Source organism: Nipponia nippon, unplaced genomic scaffold, assembly GCF_047370975.1.
Source record: "Nipponia nippon isolate SJK-2023a ecotype South Korea unplaced genomic scaffold, ASM4737097v1 scaffold_6, whole genome shotgun sequence".
In the NCBI taxonomy this organism is placed as follows: Eukaryota; Metazoa; Chordata; class Aves; order Pelecaniformes; family Threskiornithidae; genus Nipponia; species Nipponia nippon.
This window is the reverse complement of record NW_028262380.1, coordinates 56,701,168-56,725,376: the sequence shown is the minus strand read 5'-3', so window position 1 is coordinate 56,725,376 and position 24,209 is coordinate 56,701,168. Positions and strand designations below refer to the sequence as shown.

Below are 24,209 nucleotides of genomic sequence, written 5' to 3'. Positions count from 1 at the left end.
GGCATGTGTACAATACAAACGATGGCAAGGCTTGCAGCCTTTCTGCTTATCCCAAGCAGGAATGAAATCCACAACTTCCAAAACTTGCCTGGAAAGAAGTTGTTTGTTTCCATTTTTATTTTATTAGAAGACATAATCCAAAGTTGCTAGAAAAAAGTGTTTCAAGAGGACAATTATAAAACGTTTTGTGCCAGGAACGCTGAAACAGGCATTTCCACCATGCTGGAACCTTCCTTCTATTGCCTCCACGGTTTCTCTTTTACCAGTTCTATATTAAACCTTTCTTTAATATGCCGTAAGTCTTATTCATTTGAATGAAAAATTGCGTAGGGTAATAAGTTAGCTCAATTACTGCTTAATGTTTCTTTTTTTAGTAATCTGTGTTATGCAAGTATAGATTTAAACAGACGGGAGATAATGAATTAATTACGTATGTGAAATTAGTGCTGGAGCGAGGAGGCTATATGCATCACGGACTTACCAGCGTACTCCCGTTCTGCATATTGTGCAAGTCTCTGTGAGCATGAGCGCAAAAATCCAGGCAGGCAGTGACCCCTGAGAATGGGCGACCTTCTTTTAAACCCAGGCGACACTCGGGTGCTCTGTGTTCGTACTCGATCTGGAAAGAGATGACAGGTATCACTGCGAGCGAGCTGGATGCTCCAGTACACGGAATTAGCACTGAATGCTCTGCCGTGACAACATGCAAGTCTCCCAGCATCTTGGAGGCGGCAACATACAGATCCTGAAGGCAAATAAAATCGAGCAATTTGATGGCAATTTTGTATCTGTACTTCGTTTCTTGCTGCTTTGCTCCCTGTTACCTTCTGTCTCTGGCGTGATTTTGAAATTGGCTAATAATACTTTTCCTTGCATATTACTTCTGATTCTCTGCCAGGGGCTGGTGTTTTTACATGACAAATGCAGTGCATGGTTTCAGCGTCTGGCACTGTAATAGTGATACGTTTGTGTAGACTGGAAATACACCAAGCTATTAAGGGAAAATGGCTTTAGAAAACTGACTTCAGAATGACTTCATGAAAAATAATAATTTTCTTTTTGATTTGTAATATTTTGGCATGCTAAACGTATATTTCATTAGCTTAAGTACAACTCCAACCCCTGACCAAAAAGAGAGAGAATTCAGTCAAGACAGCACTTTCTACCCATGCACTCATTATTACGGAGCTTTACAAAGAGTTTATAATGCAACAATAAACCTTACACAAAAAGAAAGGATTTTGTAATGGAAGATCAAGCCTTAGACCAATGATGGTTTCGTATTTTATTTAGAGTATTAAAAATGAAACCACGTTTGTAAAATGCTTCGCTGAAATTCCCGAACCTTTCAAGTAAATGCAAAAGTATCTACACTTAATGGATCCCATTTTGAGTTAAGGTGAAATTAGAAGTTTTCCCAAGTCTTGATCCACGATCACTAAAAACATGCCTAGTTTGCTCACAGACCTTTTTTTTTTTGAACTTTGGAATATTTACTTCCCTGGAATCTGAAAATAAAAGCAGAACAAAACTTGAAACATGTAAACTTCTTTGGAATTAAACGAGAGTGGTCTGTAACATTAGCCAGACTATAATTGTCTGATTAAAGTATACTGGTGCAACTGTTCTCGGAGATGTTCTGTTGGGTCCAGCTGGAAAAACAGACCCTTTCCAATTCTAGATTTTAATCCAGTAGCAATCCAGACTTGGATTAGAATAAATCTGGGAATTTGGAATTTATTTTCAGGATTCAAAGGGGTATTGGTTTTAGGGCTTTTTGGTTTTAGAGCCTTTTACAATACCATACAAATTAGGCCTCGATCATCTCTCTTTAAGCCACTGGCAGTAGCTTGATCAGAGTTTCTCCACAAATACAAGGTCTGTGTGAAACTCCTGAAATAGGCCAAGCTATTCACGCGCCTTATTACACAAGGTAAACATTGAAACTTGTAAAAGCATGTATTTTCAACAAGTGTCGGGCAGGACCACAGCTTACATGCAGAAAGTTCTTTTGCATATTTTTCTGGGAAAAGAAAAGCAGCCCAAGCAAAGAACCATTTTATTGTTCATCGCCCCCTCATTTTTTCTTCTTCCTCTTCCTTTCTTCTCTTGCAGAACGTCTCTCAGATACTTGGACAGATAACCACAGCTAGCGGGCACACAGCCACGGTTTCCTCCATGAGTCTCCAAACATTATCTGATCAGGTAAGTGAAACTGGGTAAGTCTGTACTGAATCTGCTTACCCTGTCTAGCCGCTACTAAATATGCAGTAAAGGCGTGAGTTTTACAGCAAATAAAAATGGACAGTTTTGTGTTAGTTTACTGTTTCCATTACAGTTGAAAATCTTGAAAATCTGTCTTGTGCTGGTTGCTATAGCATAATGCTGTCAACAGGAAAGACAGAAGATGTCATATTTTGCAGCGATGCTGATAGTTTGGAGACTATAAGTTCTGTGAATGTTTGTAATGGTAGTGAGTGAACCTGAGCAACGAATATGAAGGCCAACAGTTATGCGTTTGCAAGGGGTATGTTGTCAAATTTTGATGCAAATATCTGAAAGACGTTTGGTAAAGGAAGGCAGATGAGAGACGGCCACAACTGGGAACCTCATAAAAGCTTTGAATGTGCTAGTATCTGTGAACACCACTTCAGAGAAAATACGCACGCACGATCTCCTCATGCAAGAAGACTGATGCAGGCACTTGTATGCGTATGCGGGACTGAGTGTGTTCAAATATGAAACTTTGCTTTAAAAGCATGTTTGTAATGGCTACTTTGGTGAAAACTAAATTCATCTGCCACTTGAGAGAGCAGAACTGAAACTGTGACTTCAGGACTCGAGTGCAATATGATACGCTGCCTTCTGACACTGTTGCCAATCTCACACCATCTTTATGTCTTTTTTTGCTAGTTCAGCTGGTGAATCATGCTAAATCCAGGAATTTGCGTTGTAGAGCTGAAAGTTCTGCTCAAGTGTGAAGTAATTTTATTGTGTTGATGTAGGTGAAAAGATGAGTTCTATTTAGTGGACCGAATTCTGCTAGTGTTACTATTGAAAGCATTTTAAGTGGAATTGTTCACTTCCATTTGTCTTTACCCTGACGTTAAAGGAATGCTGGCACAAAATGTACATAATGGTTTGGTGCAAGGTTGAAGCATTGCGGAAGTGTGGTAAAAATCAGGTTACTTGCATGACTGCTCTGATTCCTTTTTCCCCCAGCATACCTGGTTGTTATACGCATCAGGTGCAAGCTTCTTGTAGGTAGGGGCCATCAGGGTTGACAGATTCTGCAAATTGGATTCTAGTTTTTCTTCCTGTTGGGAGATGAAATAGAGCTCAATGACATTTCCATACTGTATGTACGGGATCTAAGAAGTTAGGGTCTTTACACAATTATGTTTATACTGATGGTTGTGTAAAGGCCTAGACCATTGTCATTCTTGTTTAGACAACAACTGTTGTGAATCTCCTTCTAATTTTAGCGTTTCACAGCCTTTAAAGTAACGAAGTAGTGTAGTGTGATCCTTGCAAGAGAACATCATATACTATAATCTTAATTTGGTTTATATTAAAAAAAATCACATTCTTCAACATGGAGATGTTTTAGATCCAAGCATGATGACCCTCATTATTTTCCCTATTGGAGTTTTGGGAGAATAATGCTCTTCAGAAAGCTTAAGAGAAATAATATCAGAATGGTCCATCAAGTAAATCTGGCTAATTTAAGGGTTTTGCACATTGCAATGACAGCACTTCAACACACTGAAATATCTTTTCATGCAGCAATTTAAAATTATTTAAATACTTCAGACTTCAAAAAGTTCCCAGTTCTTAAGCAAGGAAGCATTATGGACACGTCTAGTAGTTGGTGATATGGAGGTAGGAACGACCACGCTTCTGTTTTTCTAGAAGGAGAGGTACACACTCTCAAAATGAAGGGCTCTTTAAAAATGAAGTACTCTAATAACATGCTCCAAAGTTGTTCCCTGTCCTCTCAGGATGAGAATCCCAAATTCAAAACCTCACTTATATGAGGCCCTTATTTTTAATTTCAAGTGCATAAAGAACAGTGGCGTACTGGAGTGGCATACTTGGGTTTAGGAGTTCGTATATTTTAGGAATGTGTGAAGAGCTGTGAAAAACCTATGGGTTTGAGAGAAACGTGTTTGGTCCATTAAAAGGTTGTATCTCCGACTATGGGACTATATCCTAGTTTGGGACTCCAAAATGACATTATGAAATTGTCAGAAATATCCTGCTGTGACCTTGTGGCTGCTGCCAGAACTTGGAGCTCTTGTATGGCCCGCAGGTTACCATTTCTAAGTGTTACTTCTAGTTTTTATTGGTGAGGATCCTATTTGTGTTGTCTATAAACTGTGTCTATGCTATGGGACCCAGCCCCTGGATGCATGCCTTGGCTGCCCCCGACTTTGGGTGGGAACAAGACTGGAGGGTAAAACTATTTTCCCTGCCCAGCTCTGGCTTCCATGGGAAGTAAATCCAGGAATGCAAGTTGGAAGAATGCCCTGGTGGGCTCTGGCCAGGTATCCAGCTTAGAAAATTTAGCAGGTTTAGGACTGCAGGCTATGATAAAGAAGGCTTTGTGCCACAGCATGATTGAAGGAGAGCTATTCTGTAATTCTCGGGGCCGTAGAAGAGCAGTGGGGAGGAAAAACTGTATATTAATTATGGTGATAGTCTAAATAGTGTGCTGTTCTCAGCACAGGCCATAGGATGCAGAAGTACCTGGCTCTCTGATCATGTGAAAGAAATGCTTGGATTTGTGTGAGACACCAGAATGCAGTGAAAGCTGTGGATCTATGTGTCAGTACACAAGCAAGGGACTAAATTTGCACGTGCTTGCCAAAAAACAGACTGGGCCACTGGAGCCTCCCAGACACATGACTAGCTGGAAGTGTCCAGGAGTCGTTGCAGTCATAACCTCAAAAGTATCTTGTGCCCAGGCTAAGGTCAATGGTTTTTTTATTACTCTGACTCGTTTTAAACAGTTGTCAGTTTGCTGTAACACAGCCCAGTCTGGAAACATTCAGTGGGGCAGGGCTGTATGTAGAATGAGTCCTTCTATCCTCTTCTTCCTATTGTCGTCTCCGAGTTTCATCATGTTTGTCTCCATGCAGTCTGCTCTGGTTCCCAGTTGCAATGTTATGTGCCTTCAGTTGGTAAACCTTTCGCTCTGCCAATGGGGAATGCCCAATGGCAGGCCTAATACAGCCACAATTATTCAGGCCGTGCCCTCTCCTCTAATTGTGAAAGCCTGCAAACATGGTTTCAAGTCTCGGGGCTTTTACCAGCTGTCAGAATTTGGACAGTCAATTTAGCTGGCTCAGTGACTGGAATCAATCAGTTTTGACTGGCAGTTATTTAATTACCCTACGTGTATGCCATTCAGGCAGGGCTCTGGCCCCTGGTCTCTTGTACTGTATCTCTATTTGCAGAGTGACAGAAAACATTTCTTTGCAAATGAGGCTCATTTTAGAAACGGACACCAACCTCTTTTGGGTCATCCCCCATCAGCTTAAACTTTCTTGGAATCTTGCTTCTGGCAAACTTACAACCGTTGTAGTACATGCTCCAGGAGCAACCAAAGGAAAATGAAGCACCACAAGTTTCAGGGTCCAGCCCTTGACATGCGCAAGTCCGTCTAAAAAATAAGAGAATATGGCTGTTAGCAGCAGGCAGGTCACCCCGGGGCGCTCCCGCAGCGGGCATTGGCGTTCTGCCAGCGCTCTGGGGAATCACTGGTCTTGGATCGTCTTCCATCAGTAAATAAGGAAGAAAGGAAAGAGGGAGGCAGACGCGTTATAACAGAAGACTTTATCGGAGTGAGTAATTTCACGGTTGCAAAGAAAGGACTATGGGGTTTCTATGCTTCTGTGAGAAACCTGGCTTCGCTCGCAAGAGGATATGTTTGTGTGGTGCCTTGCTAGGTAGTGATATTCATGGTACCTGAAAAGGGCATATGCTGATGGCACTGCCAGAATGTGGGAGCCTTCTGACAGGGGCGAAGCAATAATTCCTGAAATATGACTCTACCCATGAAGCCAAAGTAACATACAGTGATAGCTACGTTAATTTTGGTCTAAATGCTCTTTGCTATCAGAAAGACGTGGGAAAACCATATAGTGCAATTTCTTTAGATTCAGGCTAGCTTCTGTAGGCTTACAGCATGATTTAGTGCATCTAGTTTTTATTTCAAGGTTAAGGTATCTGCTGTCCTGGGCCCTGCCGAGATCTCTTCCTTTAAATATACTGAGATGCTTCACAACGCTGGGAAGATGTTTTTCCCTGATTTATAAGAATGTTTACCTTGCTTTTCTCACAACGTTTGTGGGTTTTCAAACTGCCTGAAATAGCTGGAAAGGTTATGCGTATTTCAGGGTAATAGCACCAGCGGAGGCACCAGGCCCGAGGCTGCAGGTGGGGTTGCAAGTTTGGTGAGCATACCCTTTGTTCCACTTACTCTTCGTTCAGGGCGCACCGCCGGTTCGTGAGCGTGCCGTACTTTCTCAGGGTGTCGGTGAGTTCGGAGTAGAGCTTGTCGGCCAGGCTTGTTGGGATTCCCTCCCAGACCAGGATGAGAATCACAATCACGGCCGTCTCACACGTGTGGCCCGCTCGCTCGCGCACCAAGCAGAGTAGCTTTTCCTCCTGACTGCTTCTGCGGACTACCTGCATGCACAGCAACACACACCCCCAGAGCCCCAACACAAACAATGCGTTTCTTAATGTGAAGAGCAAGAGAGCAGGAAACCTCAGCATTAGTGCGCGTGTGGGGAGGTTACTTCTACTTCTGTCTTCCTCTTTGTTTCTGGCAACTCGGTCCATTTTTCTCATTTAGTGATGTGGGCCAGGGCTACCCTTTCTGTTTAATGAAGCTGACTCTAAGAGGCTAAGCTTGACTGATGGCAGGGAAAGCCACGGGGGTGGAAACCAGCTTTGTAAAGGTATCCTCCATGCTCCGATTCAGCAGGAACATTCTCTTGAATCTGCACTCTGGTACAAGTGGCCCAGTTTCATGAGTGGGCAGAAGGAAGCGGGCAGTGAGTGGCTCCCTGCACAGAGCTGGATGGTGGACACCTCCGCTTAGGGCAGGAGCCAGGCGGGGAAAGGCAGGCAGCTAAGGAAGGGACTGCATAACTGGACAAGGGACCTCTCTCCCTTCCCCTCCCAAACTTAAGCAGCTAAACTTGGAATCAGCCACTCAGTTTTGTGACTTGCCCTTACTACATACAAACATTACAGTGATGAGAGGAAAGTAGTAGATGTTGTTCAAATAAAAGAGTGTCCGTGCTTCTCAGTGCTTGTGCTACTGTGGGTATTTCTGAAAAAAAGGTGCAGTCTGGCATGCATAAAGACTATAATCATGTATCAGTTTTTCCTCTTCCTGTCTTTCCCCAGCCTACCCAAACCACTCAGTAACTTGTGCCAGAGTACAACAGTGTTTGCTAAGAGGGTGTCCTAATGCCTCTCTCGAACTGGGAGTGCATTTTAAAAACATTACAGTGGTGCACTTACTGGACTTCTTTGTAAGCTAAAATTAAACAGCAATGAGACTGTCTGGTGTGGTGAACCTTAAATCTAAGTGAAACTGCCTTCCTTCTCAGGTTTTCATACCTTTAAGCCAAATTTTATTCTTGCTGTTCTCCATGCAACAAGTAAATGGAGCATGAGAGACAGGGGTGGGAGCAGGCTACAGGTGTCCTGTGGTACTGCTGCCGTTGAGCTATTTTAAGTTTCATAGTGTCAGCTAACAGAAGGACATGTCACTGCTGTCTGCTTATATGAACCATCATACTGAACTAAATTAGTCTTAACATTTGTGTACATCACTTACCCATTTAGCAATTGGACATCCTTGAGAACTTTTGCCTTCTTTCCCAGTGTAGACCACCCTTTCAATCCTTATAGCTTTCCCCTTCTGTCCAAATCTTAAACAAACAAAAATATGTACAGTAAGCAGATTCATTTGGTTCTGTGTGAGCACTGAAAAGATGGAGCACATTTGCCAGTCTTATCTTAAAAAATAAACACTATGAATTACAGGGAGGGATGTGCAATGCAGCTTATCTTGCTGATTTTATTATAGTGGTGGATTGATACGTTAAGAGAGGCAAATGTCTTTAATACAACATGGATGAGTAAAAATTGTTCATATCCCATTAATATTCCCAAACCTTTTAACAGTTTCTATAGAGAATTTGTTATAGACGACATTTTGAAAAGTGGACTTGAGGCCTCTCTATTTTGAGGAGGAGTTTTACATTTTTCTTTAATTTCTGGGTTAAACTTAAAGTTATTACTCTGAAATGTATATAATTAAGTTGTCGTGGAACAGCTGGCATGCTGTAGTAGTCTATTAATTTTCTGTGCTTATTTCTGGCTTAGATACAGTGTGAATCAGTTAAGTCAAGATCAATTTGCATCATACCTATTTCCTTTATCAGCTGTTCATAAATTGTTACTTATTTACTTCTGCCTGACTCCTATACTGAATTAGGATCACAAGGTGCCCTCAAATGATGCCGTTTGTGTGTGTCTTTTTGCGACTGAGGTGGGCAAGCTCAGCTCCTGCTGAAGTATTTAATTAAGGTGATTATGCCGTCCAGGCAGAATCTAGCCCCACGTGCAAGTAGTGCTGTTACCCAGAGCAAATGGGATCCACTTTCCACGTCCTCTGACGGTCCATGTGGAAGTATACGGCAAACGCTAAGTGAAGCAAATCTTGAATCAATAAAAAGCATCAGACCTGTTAAGCCATTTCCAGGCGTGCTCTCTGGCCAGGCCTCTCCCTGGACTGCTGCAGCTGGGGGGTGCCCACCTGCTGAGCCCTAGGGCACACCAGGTCCCAGGTGAGGCCAGGTGTTAGAAACCCCGGTGTCTGCAACGGTACAGATCCAGCTACCATGCTGACTCGGCTGCATTTCGGTGACTGGGCAAATTGCACTTCCATCACCGTTTCTTGAATTGTGCTGCTCTCATTGGCGTTACCTTTTTGTTTGTTTGTTTGAAATAACCAAGTGTGGGGACTAAATCACAATCTCCTTGTTCTTTGCCTGTTACCTATAGAGCAATCAAGATAGTTCCTTCCTGTTATGCAGCCATTTAATGATGCCTTGAGAACTTTTGACCTTTCATCCCTCTTGTTTTTGCACTAAAATCTTGGTGACATATTTAAGAGAAAATATTTGTATTTAAACTTCTGTCCTGTAAAGGAAATGAAAAATGCTTATTTTTAGATTTGATCTCATTGTGAAATTTCAGTGTCACAGGAAATTATACAAATAGAATCAAGTTGTACTACACATGTTCTGCAGGCAACTGTTAGGTCACTTTTTCCTACTTAGGCTTGGATGTTAGTATACATTTGTTTCTTTAATTAGCCACATTAAAAAACCCTTTTTAAATCTTAACATTTTCTATCAATTTGCTAATCTGGATTGCAGGACAACTGTGCGGATGCCACTATAGAAATATGTTGTACATTACACACTGGAAATGAAATGGACTTTGTCTCAAATCTTTTCAACTGTCACAGAGGAATTTGTGCCTGATGTTTGTCATGCTTGCTTTCAGGCCAAAGCTGATTGGCTTTAAAACCAGAGCAAAACTCACTGAGCATGAAGTAGGGATTGGGAGAAGGAAGAGGTAAAACGTATGTATCCACCATGGATTCTGCAAGAAATTTGTTCTGGTATAGCTAAAATATTAACTGCAAGTCTCAGTCCAAATCCTGGTTTGTTTGGCAGTGCTGACACCTTAAAAGTCAATCCATATTCATGGGGGAAGCCAGTTTAAAAGTGCTTCAACTGTGATTAGTGTCACCAACTGCACACATGTGCTTGGGAGTATTTTTATAGTTCAGTACTTTTTTTACTTAGGGATACAAAATGAACTAACGAGGAGGAGTTCTGGAGTTCTTCAGTCAGGGAATCGCACAGTTCATACCATATGAACAGTTGAAAACTAGCCATTGTTCAAGTGGCTGCTGCTATACTCTGCTGAACCTGGCTGAGTAGATGCATGTTATCTATAATCTCTCAGGATTTCCTTCTGCCAACATGAAATGAAATTAAATGCAAAATAAAAGAAAAAAAAAAAGAAAAAAGTGAGGTCAATATTAAGGATGAAAAATTACATTCCAAAGTAAAGAAATGAAAAAAGTTTCATCTCTAATAATTGACATCATGACATGAATGACTTCCCTCTTTCATTTATTCTTTGTAAATACCGAAGAATTACCCAGTCAATGAGAGCTCTGGAGATAAATTGTAAGAAGCTTCTCAGGAGGGTCAGTGTTCACGCCCCCTTTGCAGGAAGAAGCTGGTTTATGTAGTTTACATGCATTCGAGCTGCTCACAAAGCTGAAAACAAGTATTGGGGCAAGCCCTGCACAGGAGTCACAGGGAAGGAGGTGCTAAGAAAAAGGACCTTAGGACTTAGAGGTAATCCGAAGGGTTTGATAAGCCCTAAGCGGCCCATGGCTGTGCAGTGATGAGCCCAAGCTAACAGACCTTGCTAAGAAACGGTGCTCCTTAGCTCAGACACAGCACTGCAATAGTGCCCATTTGCTTTTGGTTCTGCAACTAGCTGGAGCCTCTTTGCAGTTCTGGAGTCCAGATTTTTAAGGTATTAACAAATCAAATTCTCATCTGTCTCTGACTTACTTGGGGAGCTTTTTGTTTGCTTGTTTGTTCAGAGGGGAACTGAATTCCCAGATACCTCCAAAAATCTGGCCATTAATGTCTACACACACCAAAAGCTACAAGTAATGCAGAATTCACAGTGCAGAAGTCCTTTTGTGAAAGTTTTTAATTTAAATATCTTAGGCTGGTGCGTTTTGTGCTTACACATATTTTTAATTAGCACAGATCATGTATCCATTCTGTGCCATTCAAAATTCCTGTTTTGGTGGCTTTGATGTAATAAATATATCACGGGATGCAACCACAATACAGGGATTGTCCACAACCAAGGTAAGGCTGGTTTTGTGCAATACTCTGAGGAAGGGGGATGTTTTTTCACAAAACTACTTATCGATTCTTGGGCTGAAATCCTATCCAACAACTTTGTGGCACTCCTCTGGACGTGACTGAGTTAGATTTAGCCCTTTAGGGTTGTACTGTATACTTAGTATTTGGGGGGAGGGGAGCAGCTAATTTTGGAGTTTAGTATTCTGCTTGTCATCTTCCTTCTACCTTGGCATTCTCCTACTCGGAGGGAACACCAGGTCTGTGCCTGCTTTTGCAGCCACTGCCAACCATCTTGCTTGGCAGGCTGGTGAATACTTGTTCCTGCTTGGGTTTGCTGGCATCTGTCTCAAAGTACGCAGCCTGTGCCAGCCAGCAGACTATTAGCCCTGTCAAATATTGTGACTCTCTGGTGAATAGCACAGTGCGTAATGTTGGCAACACTGGAGTAGCTAAGCCTACAAGTAATTACTTGATTTGCAATTGTTTATTTCTTTATGTGCAAAAGCTGGAAAAATTCTGACATCCACAAAAGGATAAATGTTAATCTGCCCTGTGCCTTTGCACTAATTACCTTTCTTCCATGATTTCTCTAATAGCTGCCACATTAGGACCGGCTCCTAGATGGGTATAGAAAGGACCTTCATCTTTTTCAATAATTTGCTCTGTTTAAAACAAAATAAAGGTTATTACTTCGAAGCTTAATTCTTTAATGTAAAAAGTCACATTGCAAAGCTTACAGTCTAGCTCATTAGAATACTGCTGTATGGGTCTGGGGTCAGAGTTTTCCAACACTTATGTCTAAAGTATGCCCATGCAATTTGTACAAAACATGCAAAGCACGTGGCTAATCCTGCAAATAGCCATGATACGGACTGTGTGCCTTTTGCTAGCACAAACAGTTGTTTCACATCTTGGGCTCTACACTGAAATTCAAAAGGCATTTTCCTGTTATCACCAAACAATTGTTTCTCCTTCTCCCATTTCCTCCTCTCCCAGTATCTAGAAAGGAGGATAAATGGGATAACAACGGTAAATATTGACATTAGTGAGCTGTACAGTACTTGTTTTTCAGCAGACATGTTACAGTGTAGGAACCTACAGCTTGAGAAAGTGGCCAGTAAGGTTACATAGAGAATTTCTGCCACCCACAGAAAGACTCTGTGAAATGAAAAAAAGCAAGTTTGCTGAAAGAAATCCTGCACAAGGCTTAGTCAAAATCCTTGCATGCTAAGAATGCGGCCTCAGTTTTTTGCGTGTAGGTAGGACCATGTCAGCATTCACAATATACGCTATATGTTTGATTTGATACCAGGCGGCAGGCTCCAGCAGTAAGAAATGGCCAGGCTCTGCTTGGGTTCAGGGGGAGACGGTGGAGCTCTGCTGACTTGCCTGAGGGCTGACTTTATGCTTTCTGCCATGCTAACTCCAAAGGCTGGATGAGGTGATGCTGCTCTTGACGTACAGCCTCCGGAAGCATGATGAAGGCATCCTATAAACCTGAACATGTCAATGTGGGAATGGCTTAATTTAATCTTCCTAAGGACAAGTGTTGGTAGGAAAGTGCAATAAAACCTATCGATTACGCTGTGGCACTGGGTTCTTCAAAGAGGACAGGAACTAAGTTTCATGCTCCTTTATTTCCTAGAGGGTCTGCTAAGACCAAAGAATTAAAATGCAAGTGGAGAATAAGCTCTTTTGCTTAGTGGTTGCAGTACTGGCTAAAAAAATAGTGAGAATAATGAAATGATTGCCAGAAAAACTTCTGCCAATTACATTGGAGTAACCATCTCAAGAAAAAAAAAAAAAAACAGACAACTTCAGTGTTTTCAAAAAAACTACATTTTGTAGGTTGTTTCTTATAAACCAACAAGGAACAGGAGGAAGTGGCTTCCAGTTTTCTTCTTGGGAGCTTTGGAAATCCACTGCCTCCTCTTTTTGTTCTCATGGATCATCTCTGAGACAGAGCCCCAAGTGTTTGAAAAGGCAAAGAGGTCCATTTTGCTTTTTTGGAGGAGCACTGGTTCAACTTTCCTCTTTTATAGTTGGTATGAAATCCCAGTAAGTGAAACTATAACAAGGATTTTTTTTTTTTTTTTTCCCCGTTTTTGGTGCTGAACCTTTTGTCTTGGCCTGAACAGTTTATCCAGTAGAGTCTGAAAGTGCCTGTTAGACCTGGCTATGTGCAGTGTCAGTGCTGTATGGAAGCTCGGGCTACGGGGCCACGCTTGTCACTCTACTGTGCTTCCCTCTGCTGTATTCTTCCAGCTTTTGGAGATCGGGTATGCCATGAAGAAACAGTGAGGGTCCCCCTCGCTGCTTTTTTGGCACTGCTTGCGCAGCTTCTCTAAGAAACTACTGATCTCTTTAGCCTTGCAGGAGAGAAGTGCACGAAAGGGAGGATAAACTCTCGCAACAAACGAGGAATAATCTGTCATCCCTTCTTTGCTTAGGCTTTACTGAGGGAAAGTTCAGCAGTTTCACTGTTAGAGCAAAAAATGGCATAAGGATCTCAAGTTTTGGACCCAGGACATATTTTATAAATGCTATATCTAGCCTCGATGAATAAATTAGATTATAAAGCTATGACCTACTTTTTATCAGCATGTTGTCATTACATGTCTGCTGCTCAAGGAGAATGGATGTGAGGGGATACATTACTGGCCATAAGCAGTCTGACTGTAAAAGCAAATAGGTAATTGCTTTATGAAATATTGAGAAAGGGCCTGTGTGTAGGGTTAGATAAGTGGAGTAGGCATAAGTGTATAAAATTGCAATTTTATAAGTCTTTACTGATTACTGTTTTAAAAAACCAACCCAAAAAATCCTCCAACAAAAACATCCAACTAACCCCGCAATCCCAACTTGAAGGCTCATTTCCTTCCTGTGAACTAGTATGTTTTTAGTACATCTCAGCACTTACCAACACAGCTGCAAGATGGGAAATCATACTGGGTTTTGGCAGGTGTGTCCAATAAATTTTTTACAGGAGTATCCAATAACTTGGAAGGTGAGTCTAAAAAATTATTGAGAACAGTTCCAGCTGTTCTTTTGGTCGGGGTTTTCTCAGCAGACAAGTTTGCTTGATGATCTAAGATTGGGGTCTGAGTGTCAAAATCTGCAGCACTGGTGTTTCTTGATAGGATGGTAATAGGGCCTGCTGTTTCAACCTTCACATGTTTAGGTGATTTGATAGTAAAAGTCTTGTGATCAAACAGTGATTTGACCTGTATCTGTTTTAGCTGCTGTTCCATTGTCTCGATGATGCTCTTTTGTTGCATGTTCTCGCAGCCAAAGTGCTGATTCTCTTGTTTAATTGTTTTTTTCCACATTTTGTTTTCCAGCTGTCCAGCTGATGGACGCATGCAGACATTAGACTTTGTGCCAGCCTCAACTTTTATAGGCTTGCGCGCTGCACTGGGACCAATCTCGGTTTTGGGTTGCTGGTATGCTTGTTGCTCCTGTTTTTGCAAGAGATGCCACCTTAGAGCAGCATGCTTTTGAAAATCCTTAGGGGTTTGGGACTGCAAATGACAGCCTCTCTGGTCTTGGGATTGTGGGACAGTTTGCTGGCTGTGTGGTAAGTACCGCTGAGGAATCTGCGTAGCTTGTTGGCTTGGGAGATCTTGGTTCAGACTACCACCGTAGCATTGTGTTTGCTGGAGTGGTGGTAGCTGTATAACTGAAGCTTGTTGTGTCTGTTGCTCTTGTTCTTGAAAACAGTGATTCACATCTTGCTTTGCGGTCAAGTTATTTGAAAAATACTGCACATGTTGCAAGTCCTGCATTTTGTTGGCTCCAAAGCGTTCGATATTCGCGGCATTTTCTTTCTTCTCAGAAATCAAGTGCACGTTGTTTGGGCAGGGATGCTGCAGACTAGCGTTTGCTTTCTGAGTGTAAAGGGGAGCTTTGTTGTTCATGCTCTGTACCTGCTCTAGGCCTAGCTGAGGGTTATGCAGTGGGAATGCAGTTGATTTCATGTACTTATTCCCAGTTTGAAAACATTCATCTACTTTAAGCTGATTGAAGGATGTTCTGTCTAGCGGCTGCTCAGCATTGCTTTGGGAGTGGGAAATGGTTTGCGGCAGGTCTTTATTTTTCATTTGCAGAGCATGTTGCTGGTTTGGGGTTAGCTGCGGACTGCACGGCAGTTGCACCTGCTGTGCCTTTTTTTGAAGCATCCTTTGCAAAATGTGTGAATGCAGGAATTGCTCGTTTTCCCCTGGCTGGGGATTCAAGTGCTGCTGTTTTAACGGGGCCCCTAAAGGCTGTTCGGCTTGTTGTTCTGGTCTTTGCTGGAAATAGAGCTGCTGCGGAGGGTGTTTCTGCACCTGGGACTTGAGTAGGGAATCCATCTTCGTGAGCTGTGGCTGCGGCGAGTGTTTCTGGAACGGCAGCTGCTGGTCAGCTGTGGGATGCGGCTGCAGCTGGGAGGTCTCGCTTTTGTACAGCGGAGGAATTTGTTCCTGTTGCATTATCTTCTGGCTCTGGGGCTGTCCTGAAGGCCCCTTTGATGCATCAGGACTTCCAGCATACTGTTTTGTATAGGCTGTTTTGGCTGTGTTTGCCTGGAACTGAAGAATCGATCGCAATAATGCTTCGCTGGGCTTTTGGGGAGGCTCGCCCTGGCGGAACTGGGTGGAAACCAGTTCTATCCAGGCTGGTTTTGAGTAATGTTGAGCCTGCTGCACAGGCTCTTTCACTTGGTCCTTTTCTTTGTTGGGAGGAATCTCGGCTTCTCTCTGTCCTGGGAAATGCTGATAGTGTTGCTGCAACTCACCCTCACTTCCGCGCACTTGCAGGTTTTGGAGGGGAGGCTCTGACGCCGGCGTAATTTCTTCTGGGCGCTGCTGAATTGAGGCGGCCACAGCAGCTTGCGGGTTGCTTTCACTGACATCTTGTTGTGACGTTTGTAACTGCTGCGGAAGTCTCTGCTGAGGGTGAAGTTGTTGTTGGCTGAGGCCAGGACTTTCTGACATTGGTCCCTGCTGTTGCCCTTCGTTCTTTATCTCCCCAGGAAGAGTTTCATCACATCTGTTGTCATAGGAATGGTGTCCTTCTCGCACCACGACGGACAGTGCACTGTTCATTTCCGGAGCAGGAGGAGTGGAGGAATCTTTGTGAAACGTTGAGTTCTGTTTAAAGAAAGCACCATTTTTTTCTGCTTGCTCAGAAAACCTTTCCAAAGCGGCGCTCTGAGCTTGCAGGTTACTGCTGGAACTTAGAGAGAGGTCTTGGTTGGGAACCTGCCCTATGCTTCCACGAACAGTACTGTTTCCTACGGGTAACTGGTGTGGATCATAGCCTGGAATCTGTTGCTGTAGCTGTAGCTCTGGTTTCTGAAGCGAACAGCTACCTGGCAATACAGGTGGCTTACTGGAGTCTTCTGCATTGTAGACCTCAGTAACCACTACAGCTGGCACTTGAGGCAGCTCAGAGTTTGAGGTCTGTGGGGAAGTGATCTGCCCTGAGGTATGGGATGAATGCGCTGTCTCATAGGACAACTCATTAGTAGCCTGACTGGTAATGGCATTGATATGAGATGTGTTCTTCTGCATTGCTATGGAAACATGTTCTGGATAATATTGAGACAGTGTTTTCTCCAGGAGTTCACCATGCATGCTTTCCATGGAAGAGGCAGAAACTGTAGCACCATTAGGCATTGGCACGGCCTTGTTCTTAAGTAGTAAGACAATGTCCCTGTTGTGGCAATGAACATTTTCCCGCTCCTGCTCACCCTGAATCAGGAGGTCATGAGGGTTTTCTGAACCACCACTGTTGTATCTTGTAGACTGTATCAAATCTGAAACTTCATTTTCTTGTCCTGTAAAACTCTCGGGTTTCTTCTCACTGTAACAATTGGAGACGCTTGGTTTTTCATTATTATCCTCTGGCTCAGCTTTTTCTCCGTTTACTTCTTTGTCTTGTTTCACTTTCTTGCTCTCATGAAGTCCATACAGAGAGGGCTCACTAAAAGTGCGTTTTATCCCACCATTTTGCATATATTTGGAATATACTTTCTTTTCTTGTAAAAGGTCGGGGCTAACGCGGTTGTTTGGAGTTCCCTTCAGGTGGAGCGCTCCATAGTTGCTTTTAATGAATAGCCGCTTGTGGTCTCCATTTACTTCAACTTCAGGCCTCTCTGTTGCTGAACTTCCATTCTGTAGTTTCACCGCAGAAAGCTCTGCCTGGCAAACGTGAGAAGATTGCGGTATTAGAAATGGACTCAATCTATTGCCGTCAACATGGTTGGTTCCGTCCTGTTCCATCTGGCCTGCTCCGGGGCCATCCACAAGGCTACCCTCTGAACGTATCTGAAAGAGAAAAGAAACGGGAGAGAATCTAAGTCAATTTTAGTTTCCATTGACGGACAGCCAACTACCGACAACTCCTGCAGCATTCGAGCACCCACTGTCCTGACCGGCTCCCACGCACCATGTGAGCTCGCAGGCGCACCTGAGGGGTGTTTCACTATCCTATCACATTTCGCAGCACCTCCCTTTTTCTTGAAGGTTTGTTCTTCAAGATGAAAAGAGAGTGAAAATAGAGTGGCTCCTTACCCCTGTTTAACACACCAAAAATCTCTCCTAATGGTGCAGAAAATATTCTCTGCTTTTAAATGATTTGCATAGACTCCTCTGTCGTCACTTTTTCTCCTTGGTAAGGCAGAAAGTCATGCTGAAACCATGGTTCCCAGACCTGGTGCTAATCCCGTTATTTGATTAAGTGTGCCAAACCTCTTTTGTATGACTTAGAGGATTATTGCCACCAAGCTTGCCAATTAGAGGGGAAAACCTCTTTTTTCTGTCTTCAGCTGTCTGACAAGGTCTTTTAAAACTGGCACTCCTAAAGACCACGCAAGTGGCATGATAACACATGTGAGACAAAGCCGCGCTGGATTGCTGTCCATAGGAACTCTTACAGTTCATCAACATCTTGGTAATGTTGACAGAAATAAATCAAGAGATTTCTGAAAGGTTTGATGGAAGTGGTATTTTTTCAGGTATTAATATCCTTTCAAATTTACATATAGACATCAAGCATGGCTTAAACTATGTATTTGGGTTTTGAACTGAGCTCCACAGCTGTGGAGCTAGGATTTTTTTCTTCTTTGTTTGGATGGAAAATCCCAGTTTCTCATATACTTTTTGTATTTTATTTATAAAATGCAGTTTTTCGTTGGATAGAAGTACTGACAGTGTGCAGTGAACAAATTCCATATAATGACAAGCTGATCCTGTTCACATGGATCTTCCCAGGATTCACAATCCCGGTTAACACAGATAAAGCCCTTGTTTGACTCTGCTTGTAATTTATTCTTTGTTGGCTTTATGGTTCTCAACCAGTCACAAGTGACAGAAGACAGACTGACAGAGAGCCTTACAGATGTGAGATTGCACAGAGAAAATTTGGACTCATGCATGTCTTTGTCCTGAGGCTTTTTTTTTTTTAGTGTGCATAAAGGGGAATCTGAAGGCTTCTCCATTACCAGGTCATCCCTGGTTGGACTGCAAAGACAGAAGCAGCACCACGTGTGCCTGGTATTGCCACTACACAGGAAGAACTACTATACTGAAAAATTTCTCCCACCACGGTTGCTCTGCTTATGTATTTATCCTACACTAATCTTTTTTTCCATGAGATTCATTACATTCAGCTTGCAGCTCTGATTTCAGTATCAGGACAATTCAAACATACATTTTGACTGGGAAGCACCTATATGACGACTTGTATCCACTTCCTCCTTGTCCCAAACTTGGGTTTAGATTTACTTTTGACCTCCCCAGGTTTTCTTCTTCTCTTTCTGTACTCAATTGATGTTTTGTATGACAGAAGTAGAGAAGTTCTCTCTGCAAGTAACTACTTAAAAAAGAGTTTTTGAAGGGAAAGCTAAGAATAGGGAGATGGAAAAGAAAGTTTGTCCATCTTACCTATTTTCTTGACAAGGTAAGGTAGGCTTCTTGCCTTGTAGATATATTTCAGTGTATTTCCCAACCTAGCTTTAAAGTACCACAAGACACGAGCCTTTGCAGCTTTCCCAGGGAGACGATATTCCACGCTTAACAGAAAGCAGCGCGAAAAGGATTCCTCTGATGTGTCATTCTAGGCCGGGTGGCAGAATGATGCTCCCAGAGTGTCTCAAAAATAAAATGTCAGCCTAATTTGGAAACCATTCTTTGCCTTCACACTTTTCATACCTAGAAATTGCAGCTGAACCACAACTCAGACATGAGTGTGTAGGCTGCTGTATTTCGCAAGTATGAAATGAAATAAAAGGCACCGTAGTAATTAACATTGTGCTGTCAAGCTGCTTCTAAAATATTTATTTCCTTAAAAAAAGTTTTACTCTGTGTGAATGAGCCATGAGAAACTTCCTCTGGCCCTCAAAGTCTGCCTTGCTGCTTGTGTTCTGGTGTACTGTGTGGGTTGCAACTAAATTCCTTCCGACAGTTCCCAGACAATCTTTCTTCTCAACTCCTTACTGACAGGTAAAACCACCTTCTTGTTTAGAAGTGGGGGCTGCCCGACTTCTCTAAACTTAGCTTGCAAACCCCTCGAAGGAGCACATCTATGCTTCAGAAAAGAGTCTTGGGTTCGTGCCGTCCTCAAAACCCGCGAGGTTATCTTCACTGTGTGACATGGGTTGTTATTCACGGTATTCTCAAAGACCTCATGGTATGAGTCAGCCAGTTCCCCCAAATTCTGATCACCTCCAGTGTAGAAGGCACTGGTGTGAGACATTGCAAAGGACAGGGGAATCATTTGGCTCTTTAAAATACAAAGTTAATTTGTCAATTAGAAGTGCCAGATTTGCATTCTTTGAAATGCATTTAGGATTGCAGTGACTTTGCTTTATACCTCTCTCTCTCTCTGTCTACGCTCAGTTATTCACAATCCTCGAGTCACACCCAAGTACAAATCTTCCTCAAGTAGCTACAAATCACAGCAAGTATTTGCAATTTAAAACTGGCAAAAGACAAATGGCAATGATACCTTTATTACTGGTTTTAACTGGGACACCATGAAGATATTCTTGATGCTACTACTAAGCAGACCTGGTTGCACCTTACAAAGTCTCTGTGCTCTTCTTTATAATTGTTGTGGGGTGAACTGTCTGCCTCTCAAAGTTAATCTACCTTTCCCTAAGCGTAGCAGTTAGCCTTTTTTCTCTTTCCCATAACTGTATTTTATCCAGGCCATTTAGTAGCTCCACGTATTTTTCTTCAGCAATAATTCATTAGAAATTCAAGTCACATCAGCAGCATCTGTGAAACAATTACTGCATCTAGGACTGACTTTGCAGTCTAATCCATCATAATTATGACTGGCCTCTTTGAAGATGCCACGATGCGTGACTTAAATATAGCACATTACTGTGCAAATGGATCAGCATCCCATCCCACCAATATGCATTCAAGTTATAATTCAGTCCACCACCGTTTGACATTTCAGATGCGAGCAATGTATGTACGTTTATTTCGTGCCACATATGGGGCACAAATTGGAAACCAGCTACTGAAAGAGAGTTTGAGGGGTTTTTTTGTTGTTTAGTTTTATGGGCAAGTTTGGCATATTGGTGCCACCTCTATCAATATGGGAATACCGAAAGACTGTGGAAGGCATTGCTATAAGCGCGACAAACGTTTCTGCGGCAACAGAAGTACTCTTAGTTATGTCATTTTCTTTCATGGAAAATCTTTCTTTACTTTTAGCCAGTTCTAGAGGTTCACACCTTATTTTACATAGCACCCGTATCTGGGGAGTTTGTGAATGCAAAGCAGCTCAGATGAATGAATGGACAAATACACCCGCTGCAGGGGAGTACAATCTTCTGCAAAGCTGGGCAAGATTCCCAGTAGAAAAAGCAGGTGGAGGGGATGGTGTGTTAGAGTGCTCGTGGCCCTAAAAGGACCAAAAGGTGGGATGTCAGATGGGTTGTTTCCTCTTCTGGGGTTAGCTAGGATAGAAATCTATCTCCTCAGAGGTTTTTTTCCCCAGCAGAAATATACCTCCTCAGATCACGACCTCAGCTGACTCGTGCTCGAGTGATTATCAGGATGAGGCTCAAGAAAGCAGAAGTCAGATACCCGAGAGCTTGTTGATGGCTCGCTGGGTTGTTCCTGGAGCGCTGCCACAGCCTCCGTCCTGCTGGCACCCTTAGCCACCGCCAGATGACACAGAGGTCTAAATCGCTCCCAGACAAGAAACCCCTGTAGCACTTTCTAGACAGGAGGTGAATTTACCTATGTGTCTTGCCAAACTCCAGTTTGGTAAGTTGTACTTTCTGCTTACACTCTCCTACTTCTATCGCCTGGGTACAGTAGTTGGCTTCACTTCTGGCTTAATTTGCTATGTATTATTATGTGCTGTTGTGCAGCTGCTTCTCTCCTCTGAAGCTCATGCCACTGGCAAAGAGGTCGAAATCCTGAATGTCCAACAAGTGAAAAAGCTCCTAAAGCGAAGGGATTTTTTTTTTTTCCTATTTCAAGAATGAATGAAAATTCGAGAAAAGGCATGAGTAGAGATATTCCTCAGTAAGGACACTCACACATGGCATTATCTGAAAGCTCAATTTCTGCTCTAAAACCTTAAATCTTCTGGACTTGCATACATGTGAAATTGTTTCCGATTAACTCTTGTGTCAAAGTTTTCTCTTTTTTAACTTTGGAACAAGACATGTAAGCAGTTGTAATGATGCTCAACACCATGATTTATAGCCGTATGGTTATCGTGGGATATCATTTTTCTCTGGCCTATCTGAGTAGCGGTTGCTTCAGCTGTGCCTTGGGTTAACACCTGTAAGCAAGCTGCAAATGTCACTAGAGGAGAAAAGATGTGCAGTTAACTCGGATGGCTAATGGGCAATGTAACACATCAAAGCTCCTTGCTAGCGAGCCATTTCCATTAATGCTGGGATGAAATGTTGCACACATGAAAACTGTGGTATAGTTTAAGGATCTCCTATATGTTTTGCACTTAAGGTGCACTGTGTTTATATGCTGAGAAACAAAGCAAGCTTCCACATGGAAACTAATGGGAGAGGCAAGGCCAGGACTACGCCTGCCCCGACTCTGGGTGGTTTGCCATTAGCAGAACAGCTTCTTCCCAAGCCAGGGTTGCTGGCAGTTTGTAATAAATACAATACCATCAGAAACGAAACCCCGTGTGGGCCTGTTGTTTAAATATGGGTTTAACGTGCTTTTCTGAAGCCAAGGCATCCACGCAAGAGAATTTTAACCCTGTTGTCCAAAGCAGATTTGAAAGAGAGATTGCATTCATGCCCAAGGTGAAGTGAAGCTCTGAACCCCACGGCACACCCTAAGGATTTGCTCTGCTCCCTGCCAGCATCACTGCTGCCCTGCTGGAAGTGTGGTGGCTGAGTAAAACACAGTGAAACTTCAAGGCAGGTGTAAAGGAGGCCCCAGAAGGACAAGGACACTCTGTTGTTAGCTGGGCTCTAGGGCTTACAATGGGGTCCTTTTGCAATGCATTCAGCTGTCTCTTCATTTGGATAGTATATTTATTCAGTGCATTAGCAATGCTTTGGAAAAAACTTGCATAAGGATGCTGTGCCTTCTCTGTCCCTTGAAGTTTTTAAGTTAAGGCTGTATTTCTTTCTAAAATATATGTATTGCTTTCTCATTGTAGCTTTAAATAGCAGTTAAGGGGTTATTCTAGAAACTACTGTATGAGACTCTGTGACTGTATTCTGCAGGAGGTCATATTACATGAATATAATTGTCTTCTCTGGCATTTAGATCTACGAATAATCTGTGTCAAACAGAAGAAAATGTGGGATGGCTAAAATTTGTTACCTATTTTATAGCTAATTTATCCTTAATTTACAGGGAAAATGGTGACTAGCAAATATAGGTATAAGCAGACATAAGGGAATGAAGAGCAGGGGATTTGTGAAATATGAGGATTAATAATTCATTAAATCTTATCCAAGCCAGAAGCCTCATAATTCATGCATTTTTAAATCAACTAGTGCTAACTGCCCCCTCAATTTATTGACACCAGTTCTTGCATTTCAGTGATGCAATGATCTAATCGCAAAAGCACTTGAATCAGTTTGATTTTTGACCTTAAAACAGAGGGCAAGAGAGTAAAGCTAAACTGGTCTGCACAGTGATTTCCCCTTGCTACATCATATAACCATCAACAAGGCTGGATACTGCATAATATCTACACAGACATGAAAAATTGCACTATTTTAACAATTGCATAAAATCAAGGGGAGCGAAAATGAAATGCCTCTACAATATGGGTGGAAAAAACCAATTATGTGAAGGAAATGAATTCAGGAATATAACATGGGAGTAAACAGGAATTATAATGTCGCATCGCACAGCTCTCCAGTTCCTATTTTTTGTGATTTATGTCATATACAAACTTTGCACCTAATTGTACCATGTAGCACTTCTAGCAGAAGAACACAACTCTTCAAGTCGCTTGTAATGCCACCATAGTATGACTAGATTCAAAATGTTTCCTGAAAGGTCGAACTTTAGGAGCAGGATGGATTTAAGAGACAAAAGGACCTTCCCGCTGTAATAACCAGAACATTCAAGATGAGGCTGGCACCTATGCTTGTTCTTGCCAGTTGTTAGCTCATTTCTGTGGTTTAGATTTGGAGTATGGTGGATCCAGGTGGTTTATACTGACAGGTCATGGCACAGAGCTTCCCAAGTTAGCCTGTTTGACAATTACCTTGGGTGTTGGTATGCCAACATACTCTAAGACCAGTATTGCTCAATTTCTTGAGCACCACCTTGACTATTATACATCTTTCACAAACAGAGGAAAGCTGAACTAAAACACCCTTTCGCCTTTGCTGTTTTTGAGAGTCATTGCAGCTGATAATTGTAATGGGAAGGCTGCGGGGATGGGAGTTACAGTCTTAAACGCTGGGGATGCTCAAGTAAGTGAGCAGTGAGTGAGATGCTTCTGTGCCTGGGTATAATGACAAAATTCTCTGTGTGCCTGTGAAGTTCGGACCAGCAAAATTGTTTCAAATTGTGACCCACACAGGGCATCATTCGGGTAACTCACCAGTGCCTGTGGATTCAACATCGGGAAACAGGTTGGGGTAGGAAAACAGAACCAAGTCTCTTTTTTTCTTAATCTCAGCCAGTTGTTGAGCTAGGTTAGGTGTGTTGAGCAGAGGCTGGCAAGGTAGGGTGGGTGGTGTTATCAGGTGCACAACTGGTGCTC

At 42.5% G+C, this 24,209-nt stretch overlaps 1 protein-coding gene across 2 annotated transcripts in view; it reads right to left on the bottom strand.

Annotated features, from left to right (window-relative positions):
- TET2 (tet methylcytosine dioxygenase 2) overlaps positions 1-24,209 on the bottom strand; it is a 75,013-nt gene that overhangs the window by 7,397 nt on the left and 43,407 nt on the right. The window contains exons 2-8 of one of the 2 annotated variants that reach the window (XM_087737139.1): positions 13,915-17,305; positions 11,566-11,656; positions 7,859-7,952; positions 6,485-6,693; positions 5,515-5,665; positions 3,228-3,317; positions 482-619 (exon numbers count right to left, since the gene is read on the bottom strand). In XM_087737139.1, coding sequence (XP_087593265.1) covers positions 482-619; positions 3,228-3,317; positions 5,515-5,665; positions 6,485-6,693; positions 7,859-7,952; positions 11,566-11,656; positions 13,915-17,305 — 4,164 coding nt within the window. The remainder of the gene's footprint in view (positions 1-481; positions 620-3,227; positions 3,318-5,514; positions 5,666-6,484; positions 6,694-7,858; positions 7,953-11,565; positions 11,657-13,914; positions 17,306-24,209) is intronic. The other variant, XM_087737140.1, reaches the window with a different exon arrangement.